The 15,552-nt window shown below is 36.0% G+C and overlaps 1 protein-coding gene across 1 annotated transcript; it reads right to left on the bottom strand.

Annotated features, from left to right (window-relative positions):
* Positions 1-978: 978 nt before the first annotated feature.
* On the bottom strand, positions 979-13,629 carry LOC149089813 (chymotrypsinogen A-like). Its single transcript, XM_089248828.1, has 9 exons — positions 13,461-13,629; positions 11,752-11,906; positions 10,539-10,779; positions 8,087-8,197; positions 7,614-7,833; positions 7,252-7,375; positions 5,826-5,988; positions 2,785-2,912; positions 979-1,541 (listed from the first exon to the last, which is right to left on the bottom strand). Exons 1-9 carry the CDS (start codon positions 13,510-13,512, stop codon positions 1,356-1,358), a joined length of 1,380 nt encoding a protein of 459 aa, XP_089104954.1. The 5' UTR covers positions 13,513-13,629; the 3' UTR covers positions 979-1,355.
* Between the last annotated feature and the right edge of the window lie 1,923 nt (positions 13,630-15,552).

Below are 15,552 nucleotides of genomic sequence, written 5' to 3'. Positions count from 1 at the left end.
CGTATAGTTCTAAAAGTCATATTAACGAGGTTGTTCTGCGTATCGTACCTCCTCAATTAGCGAACAAAAGTTTTGGTCCCATGGGTGTCCGTTATCGAGAGTTCCTACTGTATCTTCAAGCGTTTCCGAGAATCGTTTATACGTCGTTGAGACTGTACAATGACGTCAGCGGCCGCCACTTCCAACAACTCTTAAAGTATAGTTGTAATAAGTAATCAAATAAATCTTTTTGTAGTTATTATTGTATACTTTTTGTCGTTCCAGGTTAAACTACGCGGGTAAAAGTATTACATATCGACACGGATTGGTTAAAATCCTGAATTTAACCAATCCCTGTCAATTTTCAATGCTTTCACCTGCGGTTGCAGTTTAAACTCTCTGTGAATACGGCAGTTACCAACACTAACTCCTCTGTCACTCACTAACTAATGAATCAATTGTTGAGTCGCTCATTCCTTGTCACTAGTACTACCTTACCGCACACCAGCTCCAGTCATATTGGGGCCATATGGAAATTTCCAGCTAGTGGAGTTGACTGGGAAATAAAGGTGGGTGGTCTCCTCAGGTAAAGAACTTTTTCCTGATGTTCCTTTGGCTGAATTCGAACCCATGGGCCTTGACGGCAACCATCATTGTGGAAGACAAGCATCTTACTACTACGCCACTCTCTACTACTCTCTCTACGCCACTACTACGCGCTCTCTTACTGGATCACGTCAAAATATTGTCGGTGATTTGTTGTCCATGAAGTTTTCGTAAACCATAAAAGAATGTGATAGACCCTTTTCTAGCGTAAGTAATGTTTTGCAAAATAATTTCCATGATATTTTAAACCTTGAGTCCTGCGGAAGAAGAGGCAGAGATTTCAATAATCTTCGATCTGATCCCACGCTATTCGAAAAGTTTGACGCAAAAATCTTCACCATCATCCCGTAAAAAATGGAATTGATTGTAGTGAGCTTTGGCCAAAGCAAGAAATCGATATAAAAACAGCATAATTTTTATTAGAATATTTTCATCGAGATATCTACAGAAATTTTATTTTTTAAAAAAAAACGAAAGTTACACAGATATTATCGTTAAAGAATCAAATCCTTTAAATCATAGAATACCTAGTCATAAAGTAACTAATAATGCCAGTTAAAGCGTACAAATCACTCGTATTCTATGACTTAACTACTGATTTCATTTAATAACTCGTGAAAGTGTGGAATTATTCATTTGTTACACATTTTAACTGACTTAATCAATTATTTCTTGAGATAGCAATATATTTTATGAAATAACTGAATTATAAACTTTTAAGGTAATTAACCGACACTGATTGATTACATCAAAGCTATACAACGACGTGATCAGCTTAAACGTTCTAGCATCTCGTTTATCCAGGCAATTTTAGCCGAAACTTTATTGTATACGGTCCCTAATCCTGAGACAGTGCACAGGCCAGACATCATATTCGTGGATGATCCAAAACTGACGATTCCCATAACTTGCCACTGATTTCCAACCTTACAGCTCAAAGGACCACCGCTGTCACCCTAGAAAGAAAAACAAGAGAAAAAACTTTTAATAATTGATGTACGTAGGTTGAGTTGCACGGGGGAAAAAAACTATTCAAAATATACAGTGATACTATAAGTGAACCTATTCTAATATAAGTGGGTGGCCACTTTATTATGACCACCGGACATTTTTAAGTAAATGAGCTATATACAGTGTTATTTTCTTCTGCAAGTTGGGGAATGTAAACTTAATACTCGAAATCTCACTTTATGAAAACTTGGAAAGATACCGGTGATGTAGTGAACAGTGATTTCAGTTATTTGCTGAAAGTAGCGGGGATAAGGAATTTTCAACAAATTAATAATTTGATTATTTTCTGTGAGTTGATTATTCCAAGGATAAGCCGGCAACATTAGGAGAATGAGTGAATACGCACGTCTGATAGTATATGAGAGAAATGCTTGAGCATAACCGACGTGTATGATGCCATATGAACAAATTTAAGGCGATAATCAAATGAAAGAAATATTCAAATCATCCATTTGTTGGAAATGCCTTTTCTTCCAGCTGCTCTCAGCAAGTAACTGAAATTACAGTGCTAACTGTATCGTCTACATCTTTCTGAATTTTCACACTATCTGTCTGGAATTTCTACATAAATTGAACTTGTAGCAATGGAATTATGAGAAATAAAAGTAGTAATTCCTGTTCATGAGTAATTAAAAGCAATTTCGTGAGTAAGTAAAAGAAAGTAAACTTTCATATTCCAAAGTTCAATTTGCGTGTGAGTTTCGTAAAAATTGTTTCAAAACTCAGCATGATATAGACAGATGACATGCGATAAGGATAATCATTGGAATTTTTAAACAAAACATTTGTATATATATTATTGAATATACTTGCTATTTTCACAAAAATACATACAAGAATTGAACAAAACAAATAAAATATGCTGTGAAAGTTACAAATCATTTGCAGTTTTTTATGATAAAAGGTTGATCAAAAACCTTTTTTTCTTCATTTTTTTTAATTATCGTCGGTCTCTTATTCAAGACCGAATCTACACTTGAAAGTTTGCGCTCAAGTATTATGTTTACATGCTCGAAACTACAGAAGACGAACAGTGCAACTAACGAACATACAAGTTGTATTAGAACAGTGTGACGTCATAGCTCATTTTGCTTAAAACTGTCCGGGGATCATAGTAAAGTGCTCATGCAGTGCAGTGTATTTCGGTGTTTTGAATAAGAAAAAAAAAAAGCAAGAAGCGACCCTTACGTGGCAAGCATCTTCTAAACTCCCCTGACTAGCAGCACATATCATTGTAGTTCTAGTAAAACTTGGACAGAATCGTTCTTCTTTCGTATAAACCGTCGCTTGTTTCAGTGCTCTATGAAATCCTGTACCTAAAAAACATAATACTGTATAAGCTGAGTAAATTCATGTAATAAACCACAATGACCTCTGCTTTTTGGAGGCCAAGTAATTTTTTTTTTAATTGAATTGTCGGGTTTAAGGCACTTAAGTGGGAAAATCAAGTTTATAAGAAATCGGTGGAAAGAATTGCAAGGGTGACTGATACCTATGCCCCAGTATATTCTTCACCTTTTGACTGCGGGGATAGTAGTATTAATAAACCATGCATATGCCTCGTCCCCATATTACTCTGTGGCATTTCTGACGAATTTTTACATGTTGAAATGTGGATATTCGAGTTGCGAACCTAACGTGTGGTTTGTTACTGTGTAATCCTTGTTATGTTTAGTCCTGCCATCTGTCAGCAATCAATTTTTCTAGCAATGGGTGAAGTTCAATGATTGACTAATTGTAACTTTGAAGGCCTAGTTGCTATGTGTGGCGAGACCTTTTAAAGGGTGGAGCAGCTCGCACTCGAAGCGGTGCAACCACAGAAAATCAACCGTAGTGGCAGTGGATTTCGAAATCGGGTCCTCGCGATGCGAGTCCATCACTATGAGCACTTGACCACCACAGTTGCAACTGCGGAAATAGTCGGGAAAAATTATTTTCTGCGGGAGACTAAAATGTTTTCATTTATTTTAATAGCTGTACAACCCCCTCCAATGATGTATCTGAGGTCTACACGTCATTTTGATACTTCAATTGCGAGACTTTTACGAACAACTGTTGTGTCAGTGAAACGGTGGCAAAAAGAATCAAGCGACCACATTATATGAGTGGTGGGGATTTCATACAATAACTACCTAATTTCAAGGTCCTATGTTTTCCCTCTCCCCCTAACCCGCCGCTCTCTCGATGAAGCGATATAAGCAATTGGATGATGAATATACATTCCCTGTGTCCGAAACATTAAAGCATTGCGGTTCGTGGCTGATGTAGAAATTGATCGAAAAAGACCCGGACCATGGTGGAGAATGTGCGTGATTGTATTGTGAACTTTTATATGGTCGAGTTATTTCCCCAACACAGAAGCAGGAGGGGATTTGTTTCCGTGTAATGTCTGTTATATCTGCCAAATTTTTTACACTATGAGTGAAATGAAATGATTCAAGAATTGTATCTTTGTAGGTTTACATTGCTCTCTGTGGCGAGACTTTTAAAGGTGCGTATACACCAGCACTCAGATCATGCAATGAAAACATTCGCAATTGGTTGTCCAGTAATCTGTATGGTGTTGGGAACGATTCTTGAGCTGTTTGAACTGGATCCACCTGGAATCGGTCTTTTCAATGAACAGAAAGGAAGTTTGTGTACCAACGAACGGATTAGAACTGCTTTAGAGGTTCGTACGTTGCAAGATCAGCGCACTATTGTATACGTGGAAGAGTTGATCAACTATGCCCCAGAATATTGAGAAGACACCAACGAATAAGGCAAATGCACGAAAATACAAAACTCCTAGTGCATTTCGACACCAATCGGTGTCGTCTTCAGAGGAAAAATATTTAACCACTTGTCATGCTGATCGAGTTTCCCACTTGGGTTGAATACCAAATCTTAAGGCTCGGTTGCTCAGCGGAAAAAGTACATCTGTTCACTTAACGTCAGGTCAGAATGAAGCTGTGAACCTGCGTGAGATACTAATGCAGCGTCCTGATTGGACACTTGGGGAATAGTGCTACCCGATTGGTCTATTCGAATTTTCTTAGAATTCCCACTAGAAATGAATTTAAGCCGTGGTGTTGCGATGGGGCGGGGGTGTAGATTTATTATCGTTGACGAAATAAGTAGGAAATTCTTGAAACCGACACGAGGAACCACTTTAGAAAATATTACAGAGAGGTCACTCAAATAAAGTGTTAGTCATGCCCTACGATCCAATACTCTCACTGAAGACCAAACCGATTCTTAAACAGTGTAATCTAACAAGCATAGATGTGCCCAGTAATACTTTGTTTTCATGCCTCCTAAAGATGCTATACCACTGAATAAACAATGGCGCATTTATTACATTCCATGTGGTGATTGCGCTCGTGGTTACATAAGACAGACAAGGAGACCCATGAAAGCACGATTAAATGAACACGTTCGCTGTGTTAAGAATCAGGAATGTGAAAAATCGAGCATCGCCGCTCGTACAGCACGGCGCATATATTCGGGCCTTCAAAAATATATTAGTAAATGATAATAAATCTACACCCCCGATCGCAACACCATGGCTTAAATTAATTTCTAGCAGGAATTCTTAGAAAATTCGAATAGACAAATCGGGTTGCACTATTTCGCAAGCGTCCAAAAAGGACGATGCATTAGTACCTTACGCAGGCTCACATCTTCATTCTAACCACGACGTTTAAAGTGAACAGACGTACTTTTTCCGATGAGCAACCGAGCGTTAAGATTTGATATTCAACTCAAGTGGGAAACTCGGGCAGCTTGACTAGTGGTTCATTATTTCTCCTCTGAAGGCGACACCCATTGGTGTCGAAATGCATTAGGACTTTTTATTTTCGTGCGTTTGCCTTATTCGTTAGTGTCTTCTTAATAATGCATACGTTCCTTAACAGGAGATCAGCTCATATGTTTGCTTCGTTGAGGGAACTGGCTTTTGTTGGTTTTTTTTCTTAACATTCACGTGTATGGAAGTATGGAAGAGTAGATTAAACTTTGCCAATGAAGATTAGAAATCACCAACAAATAGCGCAAATACAACACAAAAATACGGCAGTGTTTTTGCCTTATTCGTTGGTGAAGCGTACAGAGCACCCACGTGTGGGGCGACTCTTGGAGATAATACAGAGTGTAAAAAAAGTAATTTTACTATTTTCGGTCTTCAATCCGTTCTTAAATATGACGATAATGTTAGAAAGAATACACAGTATATAATATCCGGCGTTTACCTCTTGTTTCTCCCCATCCAGATGTTACACATTTGGTTCCGACTGGCATTTCATAAAACTGTGTAGGCAGACATGCGGGTCTCACTCTATCACTAAATTTCACTGGCGCGTTAAGTTTCATGAGGGTTATGTCATGTGTAAAATCTATCGATTTGCCGATGATCTGTGGAATACACGAAAAAAAAACAATGTTTATTACCAGAATTATTGGGCAGAAAAAAAATATACACGTATGTCAAAAAAAATCAGGGCGTTTCCATTAACTCGTGAGTGCAGCTCATAATATGCTTAAGTTCGCAGTATCTCTGTAATTTGCCTTTCAATCTTCGAAGAAATTATTCGAAGCATATCGGTGACAAAAAATTTACATTTTGGGCGTTAGAAAACTTACATAAACAGAATATTACTCGAACATTTCCACGCAAATAGACGTCAACTCGAGTTCGGCTAAACTCATTAAATTGTATTTATGATTTGATGGTTTCGTAATATTCTAAAAATTGTACAAGATGACCGACCTGTTTCAATATCCACTCTCTAACCTCTTCAAAATATTGCATTTTCGTACTAAAAAAAATACTATCGAAATCAGCATCAATTACTCAATCCATATACGTGAAAGAAAATTATTGATTCATTGCCTCGATGTAAGACACCCCATAATCAAAGTCAAAGTTGGCCATGGTACAAAATATTTGTACGATATCAGTACACATTTTTTCATACTGTTAAACAAGTTCCGGGATGTTCAAATGTTTTGAAGCAGAAACGGAGGGGGGAGTATTTTGACATAGGAGAAGACTTTAAATTCACTTTACGTTTTGCCACCGATACATGCTTGAGGAGAAAAGAAAGATTGAAAATTCCCCAGAGGAATATTAATGAGGTGCGTGTGGGGTTTAGTAGTAGTGTATTTACCAAGGTACAAATTTTAATTATTTATGCGGTCCCCATTACATCTAATTTACAATTAAAAACTGTTGTCCCGTTTCTGATGATCGAAAAAAACAGTTTTGAAGTGCAAAATGCGTCATGTTTTCTGAGCACTAAAAACGAGGGGGGAAAACCAAGCTTATCCATTAATATATACTGTTCTTTCCCTCATGCCTAGCCTTTTTTAAACTCAAAGATTTCGGCGAATATTAAATTTGGAAATATGCGATTCTTTTTGTTGGACTCAAAAGAGACGAAACAACAATTTCTTTAAATGGAAATAATTAGAGGGTAATGGAGACAGCATAAAAATAAAATTCAACATATCTAATTATGTGCATGTTATTTTAATAATTTTTCTAAACACGGTTTTTTTTTATAACTCATTGTTCCCGATTTATTTGAGCTGAAACCGCATATCGAGTGTTCTCACTTTATATATATAATACCAGTAACTGTATATAGCGTAAACTTGGAAAAATAGAATTCTCACCTCATCATTGACAAATCCCGGATAAGAAACTATTAGTTCCACATTTCTCACTTGCTCATCCGGATCTCTCTTAAACCTGTGATGATTTCCAATGATTACCTTCCAGTCCTTGGGATATACTGCTCTGGAATGGTATTATGTTGATATTTATTTTACACATAATTTTCGTAATTTCATATGATCATGACAATATGAACAAAAATTATCTACGCTGCTAAATAATGATAAAGATGAGATATTTTTGTTGGAGAAAGAATCGAAAACAAAATTCGCTTTATGTATGTACAATAATTAATTTCGAATTGTTGCATAGAAAGAAATTGTGAAATATGAATAATCTGGAGTTCTCTCATAAACCTCACCCTCTAAGACAGTGCATGGCCGTCATCACCCACTGAGCGTTTATCAGCGTCCCGCCACAATTGTGAGCGTTCGGGTAAAATCGTTTTTGCTGTAGGTCCACCTGCCAGGGCCAGCTACCGGGCTTTGCCTCAATACCACCAACAATACGATCATTCGATATTGGAGATTCCAATGGTTGTATGCCCCCGTGGCCGCAGGGAATTTTTGGAAGCGGTAGATCTACAAAACAAGGAGCAAACAACACTTTGGTGAGAAGACAAAATCCCTGTGTTTAAATAGTATATAGCCTCTATAACTTAGTACATCGAATTTTAAATTTTTCGTTTATTTTAAGTAGGAATTGTAGTCGAAAATTTACAATGGAATCAAATATTTTCATATCAATTGCTGAGATTAACAATAACGATCTGGTGTTATAAAGTTTTTTTGTGAATTTACAGTATATCATTGTTATCTTATCAGCATTACTCACTGCACTTCTCTTCATCGGTTCCATCTAAACAATCGTCTTTTCCATCGCACTTCTGCTGCGGACTGTAACAGTTGTTGTTGTTACACTTGTGGTAACCTCGAGGGCAAAGATCTATATGAGGAAGAATATTATAGTTTTTTTTTTTGAGAGAGAAAGATTTTTGCAAGAAATGGTGAAAAAAAAAACAATAAGCACATCAAAATATGTTCGAAAAACGAGCCTAATATAGCATCCATTTTGAATCTCAAGTTTCCGTTCACAAAAAAAGAGGAAATGATTGATGCAATGTATAAACAAATTGACTACTCAATGCCCCTTGTTTCATTTTATTGACGAACCGTTGATCCTAGAGGTATAGTTCCAATTCGAAAATCTATTTAAATAACGTGTAAGTTTCGTTAGATAACGAACAGATACGTCATTTATGTTGCAAGGGATTGTATAGTTATTAAAAGAAAAAAACAACTTTCCTCTTACTTGAAATATCTCAGCAAATATTACACTTAAACACGGGATTTGTTGTTAACTTATTTATTTTATTATTGTTATTATTATTATTATCATTTTCTGGGGACCTAAGGGTTTTTAGGACAGGGTGTCATTATTAAAGTTTTTTTTTTTTTTTTCATTTTGAAATCTGTGCAACCCCTTGCAACATGAATGATGCATCCGAGTTTAACGTATTATTTGGATACATTTTCTATGTGGAAGTGGGCTTCTAGGATCAAAAGTTCGCCACTAACATGCGGCAAGGGGAATCGAGTTCCTATAATGTCCCTACTTTCCACACTTGTAAATATGGATCGCTTAATTTTAAAAGGGGACTTCAAAGACCTACTAAAGTCCTGTTTTATAATCAATTGGTTCATATTTTTATAGACAAATGCAGTTATGGGTTTTCCCTCTAAAAATAATTTCGATTTACAAAAAAAAAATTAGCATCGAAATTTTTGTAACGAAATTTCGTTATAAAGAATTCTAGGTTTTTGCATTTTCCTATGTAAATTTATCTAGAGGAAAGTGTTCGTTAAAACTAGATTTTCGCTATAACGGTATTCGACTGTACTAAATTGCAGACGCTCACGCAAAGGACGCAGTGAACCGGAAAAGTTTTAGAACTACTGTTCCGGAATATCAAACGAATTGTTGTGCGCCGGATAATGTCATGTGTGTGAATAATATATTTTGGAGTGTCGGGACACTTTAATTGTTTGACGTGCTACTAACCATCTTCCGAATTGTAAGTCAAAATGGATTGAATATCGATTGAAATAATTTTTATGTTCATCGGATATCTATGCTTTCTGTGGAGAGACTTTTTAAAGAAATGCCTGCTCGAAGTTGAAGAACCTAAACAATATGAGCAGTTTGGGTTAAATAAATCCATAGGGACAACCAGTAAAAACAACCACAAAAACTCGCAGCTGATTTCTCAGCTAAATGGAGAGAGAGAGAGAGAGCGCGAATGCATACAAAATTACAGTTTTCTCTATATGAATCATTCCATCCAACGCACATTTACTGTACATAGTAATTGAATTTTACAGAAAAAAACGGTTTTTATAAATTTTTCTGCAATTATTTTAGCCTTAACCTCTGGTTTACCGTCCCTCCTATCATAGCTCCCTGTACGGCAGCGCGGCACGCACAGCCCGATACAGTCTCCTCTGCACGGGGTGCATTTCAGAACATAAGAGTTAATAAACCCATGCCTTATATAATCACAATAAGAACCAATTAATGAGGCAAATAAAAGCGAAAAACCATGACATTTCGAACGCGTTTCGACGCACAATGAGTGGCGTCTTCAGAATATAAATGCAATCACTATCACACTATCATGCTAACTGGGGATCTCACTGGGGTTGATTACGAAATCATGGCTCCCGGTCACTCAGTGGGGAAAAATACGCATGTTCGAGTAAGAAATTCTGAACTCGATGATTGACTCACAGAGACATTGTTTCCAACCAATGTAAACAATTTATAAGAAAATACCTGCTTTTCTTATAATACAACTTTCAACTTTATTTCTTATAATGCAAATTTCCAACAATTTGCACGTATTTTCTTTCTCTGATACAACATACTTCTTCTGCTACTTTTTAGCATGATTGTCATTGTTTTGACATATAGCCCAAGAATAATTTTAAACGATCCATGACTGTTATAAAGCAGTGTGTTGCAACCTGATGTAGGTAGGATGGCCATTCTTGTCGGATACCCCCCCCCCCTTCCAACCCTTGTCAGGCGCGCCGCTCTGTGGTGCACATTTTGAGATTTTTATAACTGATAGATATGTATTGTATTTCTTTCCTACAATCTCCAAAAAAAAAAAAATTGATATATAGTATATATAAATAACATGCTACATGTACTGATACGGCAAAACCAATGATTTAAAATCCTCTTATTGATTATTCAGGTGGACGAATAATCGAATTTTTTATACCCTCTGGTCTAACAGCTTCATACACGGCATGGAACCCTTTCCTTGAAACCATATAGTCTGACCTAAAGATTAAACGCATGGCATTCATAGAAGAGACGATGGGGAAATCTGGCGGCTCTTGTCCACAATAAGCTCCCAAATCTTCTCCTCCATCATCTGGACCGTCCACAACATACATCTTGTCTTTGGAGCAACGTGTTGCCACTTCAAAGTCCATTTCCTTGAAAGTCAACTTGACAATCTGTAGATCGAAATCAACACGTGAATCTTTTGTTTTGAGCAATTACGATAATGAAGAAACCGGGGATAAATGTAAGTAATAATCCCCGAATTCCTTCCATGAATTTTTTTTTTATAAAAAAAGGTTTAGGATCTCTCTCGTGATTTTTCTCTTTTAATATTTATTATCCATCTTTAACATACATATCATCTTTATTATTCATCTTTAACAGCTGGTAGCAATTTATTGGCAAACCGTTGACAGCAGAGGCATACTTCCAATTAGAAAAACTATCCAAATAACGTGTGGAACTCAGATCCGCCATTCATATTACAAAGGGTTATACAGTTTTTGTGAAATAAAATTAAAAAAAAATAATTTAAATGTACATCCTTTGCTCAAAAACCCAATAATAGAGTTGTTGCTCTATCTCTCCCGAGGCCAACAAAAGAAACTCCATGATTTTTTTGCATTTGGGTATTTAAAAAATGGAGAAAAATCGGAATAGAACAACTTAAATAAGAAAAAGCGCATTTTTCGTTAGTTTATTTTATTTTTTTCCACATTTATCTCCATTTATGGAATTCTAATATCTTGGCAATTATTGCGCTTAAAAATGTACAATTTATTTTGTTGGCATCAAGAGAGACAGACCGACAACTCCCTAATGAGGCTGTTTTTTTATCACAGGGTGTGCATTTTAAAAATTTATTTTAATGACTGTACAACCCTTTGCAACGTGTTATGACCACAAGTTATTTGGATACTTTTTTTCCATTTTGAGGTGTACTTCTACAATCAACGGTCCGTCAATATATTGCGATGACAGCTGTTAGCTATGCATTCTGTATAGGCTTCTTGTTTATTTTAATCTGAATTTCGCACATTTATAGACAGGTGGGCGACATACACGTATAAAAACAAGTATAATCTTTTTATATTGAATAAGCAAACTTTTTCTGTTTTATAATTCGAATGGATTGGAAAACTTACGTGTCCTTCTGGGGCTTTTATTATGTAAACGCAATAGGCGTGTTCTGGATATCCACCTTCATCGAATCCGGGCGATTTAATTTCCCCTGTCGGGTATTTCGCTGCATCGATGATGTACGGGTAATTATCCTGGTGTATACAGCCTGTCATGTTCACTATACTCATGAAAAAGACAAAAACGAAATTTAACTGCTCAGCCATTATGTGATAAATTAATGAAGGATACATTCATTGTATTCAGTCGATTAAACTGATGGAAAAATGAATGAATGAATGCCAGAACTTTGCCACTGAACTTATCCCGTTGCCAAAATCTCTGGAGCACTTTATTTTGAGTCAAAAATATAATAATAATTAGAAAAAATAACAAATATATAAAGTTTTTACAACGTATTTTCCCCCAGACAATTTCCTACTGTCGTGATAGACAAATTTTATGCGGATAACCGGTGAAATTTCGATTGGGAGTTGGAGAGCTCCGGGTTTCGTAAAGAAAGATTAATGTACATAAATCGGAATGAAGGTGTATTTTAGAAGCATTTGAAGGGGCCCAACGCCACCTCATCTGTTATCTTACACTTGTCATATTATATAGATAGGATACAACAAACAAGCAAAACGAAAATCGTATTCTATAATATTAAATATCCATTGGAGCGAGTAATCTCGCTTAACACTTTGTTGGTGAGTGAATGGGTTTGATAACTTGTGGGCTAGAAGCCAGCATCAGTTTTATTCGCTTGAAACTGATGAAACTGTAAAAAGGAGTAAAATGTTACCTGAACGATTTTTTCTATGGTAAAACGTCTATGAGGTTATTGCATACGATGGAAAGCTATTAATTAGGTTTTCCATGATTTATATTTTTGATTTTACATGCCTTAGCGTTGCAAACATTTTTAATTGTGTGACATGATACTCCAACACTCATATTCAAAATCTAATTTATACAAATACAAATACAACGCCACAACAGGCAAAATGCCCAACGAGGTGGCTGATAAAAAGATGCCCATAAAAATATGGTTGTCATATGTTTCAAAAATACAGCAACCCAATTAAAAATGCAATTAACACATTTTGTTCTCGTCTGAACATTTGTTCTCGTTTCAATTAAAAAAAGTAAATAAAAATATAGCAATTATTATATTTTTCATCTCTAACTTTGATAAATAAATCTTTAGCGAAAACTATCAATGATCCAATCACCTTATCAATCCACTCTATTATATCACGGGGTTCTCAAACAGGGATCTATGGATCCTTTGAGATGAATGGAAAGATTTCACTTGAATGAAAAACGAACATATTTTTCTTATATAGGTAAATGCTGTATGGTCTCTGTTCACGTCATGTAATTCACATTAAAATCCTGTTTACATGTGCAGTATTCATGTAGCATTGAGAGTTCTATCACGCTTGACGGGTTTTCTTTTTGAAAGCTTGACGCTTTTTATATTTCCCATGTAAACGAGGCTAAAGAGTTCGTGTGCAGCGCAAACGATTAGAACCACTGTTAGAACAATTGTAAATGAAACAACTTAATATAACGTAGGATTACATTAAAAACTGAACGTGTGAATTAAATTCCTGATTTTGGTTTTCATGCGGTAATTAAATCTCTGCTGAAAAATATCGAGAATTTCTTGCTTGAAAAATCACGGAATCAAAGGGTCATTATATTCGAAAAAAGTAAGTAAGTAACTAACCTGCTGATATGACCTGGCATAATGCCGAAAAAATAGCTATAATTGCAAGCATGATGCCGCTATATTTGTCTCAGCGGGTTTTGGTGTAAGAGTTCATCCGTATATATCAAGGACCGAAACACGAGTCTTATGGTGTCTTGAGCCTTTCAGAAAATAACATTAGTGATTCCAGCTTAGGAAATATAGTTTTTTATTATGTGATTGCGGAGGGGATACGATACGTGGGAAAAGATACATTTGGTTTATTCGATTAGCTGCAAATATCTGTCTTTTATCAGACAAATGCTGCAATTTTTCTCATTGCCCTATAGAAGAGAGATTAATTTGATAAAGAAGAAACTTATGCTGTATTTGATCCGGAATTTCTTAGTATTTTTTAATTAGCATCAATAGTATATTTTTTCTTCTTCTATCATTATCGTGTAAACGGTGGTAACTAGTCTGCGAAGCATATATTTCCATTATTATGAAGAGTACAAGCGGAATTTATTTTCTCTATGTCAGGAAGATTGAAAAATTTTCGTTTCGGTATTTCGAATCATCACGAAAACAATTTAAACGACTAAAATTGAGCATTTTTGTAATTCTATTCCTCGTATATATATTGGGAATATTAAAATATCGAATTCTATTCCTCGTATCTATTAACATCAGTCGAGACAGAATTTTCAACACATTGCAACAGATGGCAATTCGCATCCAAAGAACACCCGGACTCAGCAAGTACAAAGGCAAACTCTCTGGAAGACCAGACATAAACATTACCCCTCCACGACTCATTTGTGTGATTTCTGACCACAAGGTCCTGAAACGAGTCGACCATTCGACCAATGGAATTTTATTTGTCTTAAAAACGTGTCAATTTTTTCGTGCAAATCGTTCATCAATCTCATTTTTATGGTGGACCTGCTTAAGTGGACATCTTTAAAATGCACCTTTCTGTGGAATCTCCTCTGAACTTCAGCATTTGAACATTCTTTTATTTTTTCAGCTGTAAAATCCGCGTACTTTCTGCTCCAGAAGAGATCTTGTAATTTCGGGGCACTTTTTTGGTTTCAGATCTGCAAATAAATGCCCACGAACAGTGTCGCAAAACCATTTAATAAAAGAAAGTTGGTAAAAAGTGGTGATAACAATTATTTTTACGGTGACATTTGAAAATGTATAATTAAACATGTAGCTACGAGTTAGAACCTAGGGCTGAATTTCTTGCCGGGGTCCAAATAAATCCATTTTTATTTATCAGCACCCTATTCATTACCTATAAATTTTACTCTTGAAAGTGGTTCCCTATCTAGTTGCAACTATAAGTATTTTCTTAAGGACTCTACAGTGTGAATAGGTAAGAAACGAGGCGTATGCCATTTTTCTGGCGAACCGTTGATCTCAGAAGCATACTTCCAACTAGAAAAGTATGCAAATAACGTGTATTCCTCAGACATATTGTGATTCATGTTGCAAGAGGTTGTATAGTTATTAAAATAAAAAAAAATTCTTTTCATACCATCCCCGTGTGCCCAAAAACCCAATAAGAGTGTTGTTGTCCTGGCTCTCACCATGTCAACTAAAGAAATTCAGCGTTTCTAAGTGCCCTATTCACTGAGATATTCAAATTCGAAAAATGGAGGACAGTTGGATCAGTTAAAAAAACAGCAATAAATGCGGGTAAAATGTTTTCCCACATTTATTGCTGGTTTTTTTCGTAACTTTTCTCGGCTATGTGAATTCGAATATGTCAGTGATAATAGCACTTAAAAACGCGCAATGTTTTTTCGTTCGTAACAAGCGAGGGAGGGCGAAAACTCTCTCAATGGGGTTTTGGACTGCATAAAACGGTATAAAAAGTTCATTTATTAATTTTAATAGCTATACAACCCCTTGCAACATGAACGACATATCTGAGTACCACATGTTATTTGGATACTTTTTCCTGAATGGAAGTATGCCTTTTTAGGATCAACGATTCGCCAGTAAAATGTCATACGCCCTGTTACCTATGCACGCTGTATATGAAATATAAATATCTCTTTAACTTGCAAGTTACTGCAGTGTGTAGAAAAGTGAAGGCGAAAGTAATCAGTAGTTCTCCTTG

The sequence above is a fragment of the Pholcus phalangioides genome, unplaced genomic scaffold, assembly GCF_987345545.1.
Source record: "Pholcus phalangioides strain wild (caught in Gottingen) unplaced genomic scaffold, Ppha-v1.0 ptg000001l_1, whole genome shotgun sequence".
In the NCBI taxonomy this organism is placed as follows: domain Eukaryota; kingdom Metazoa; phylum Arthropoda; class Arachnida; order Araneae; family Pholcidae; genus Pholcus; species Pholcus phalangioides.
Note: the sequence above shows the minus strand (reverse complement) of the source record. Positions and strands in the feature narration are given on the sequence as shown.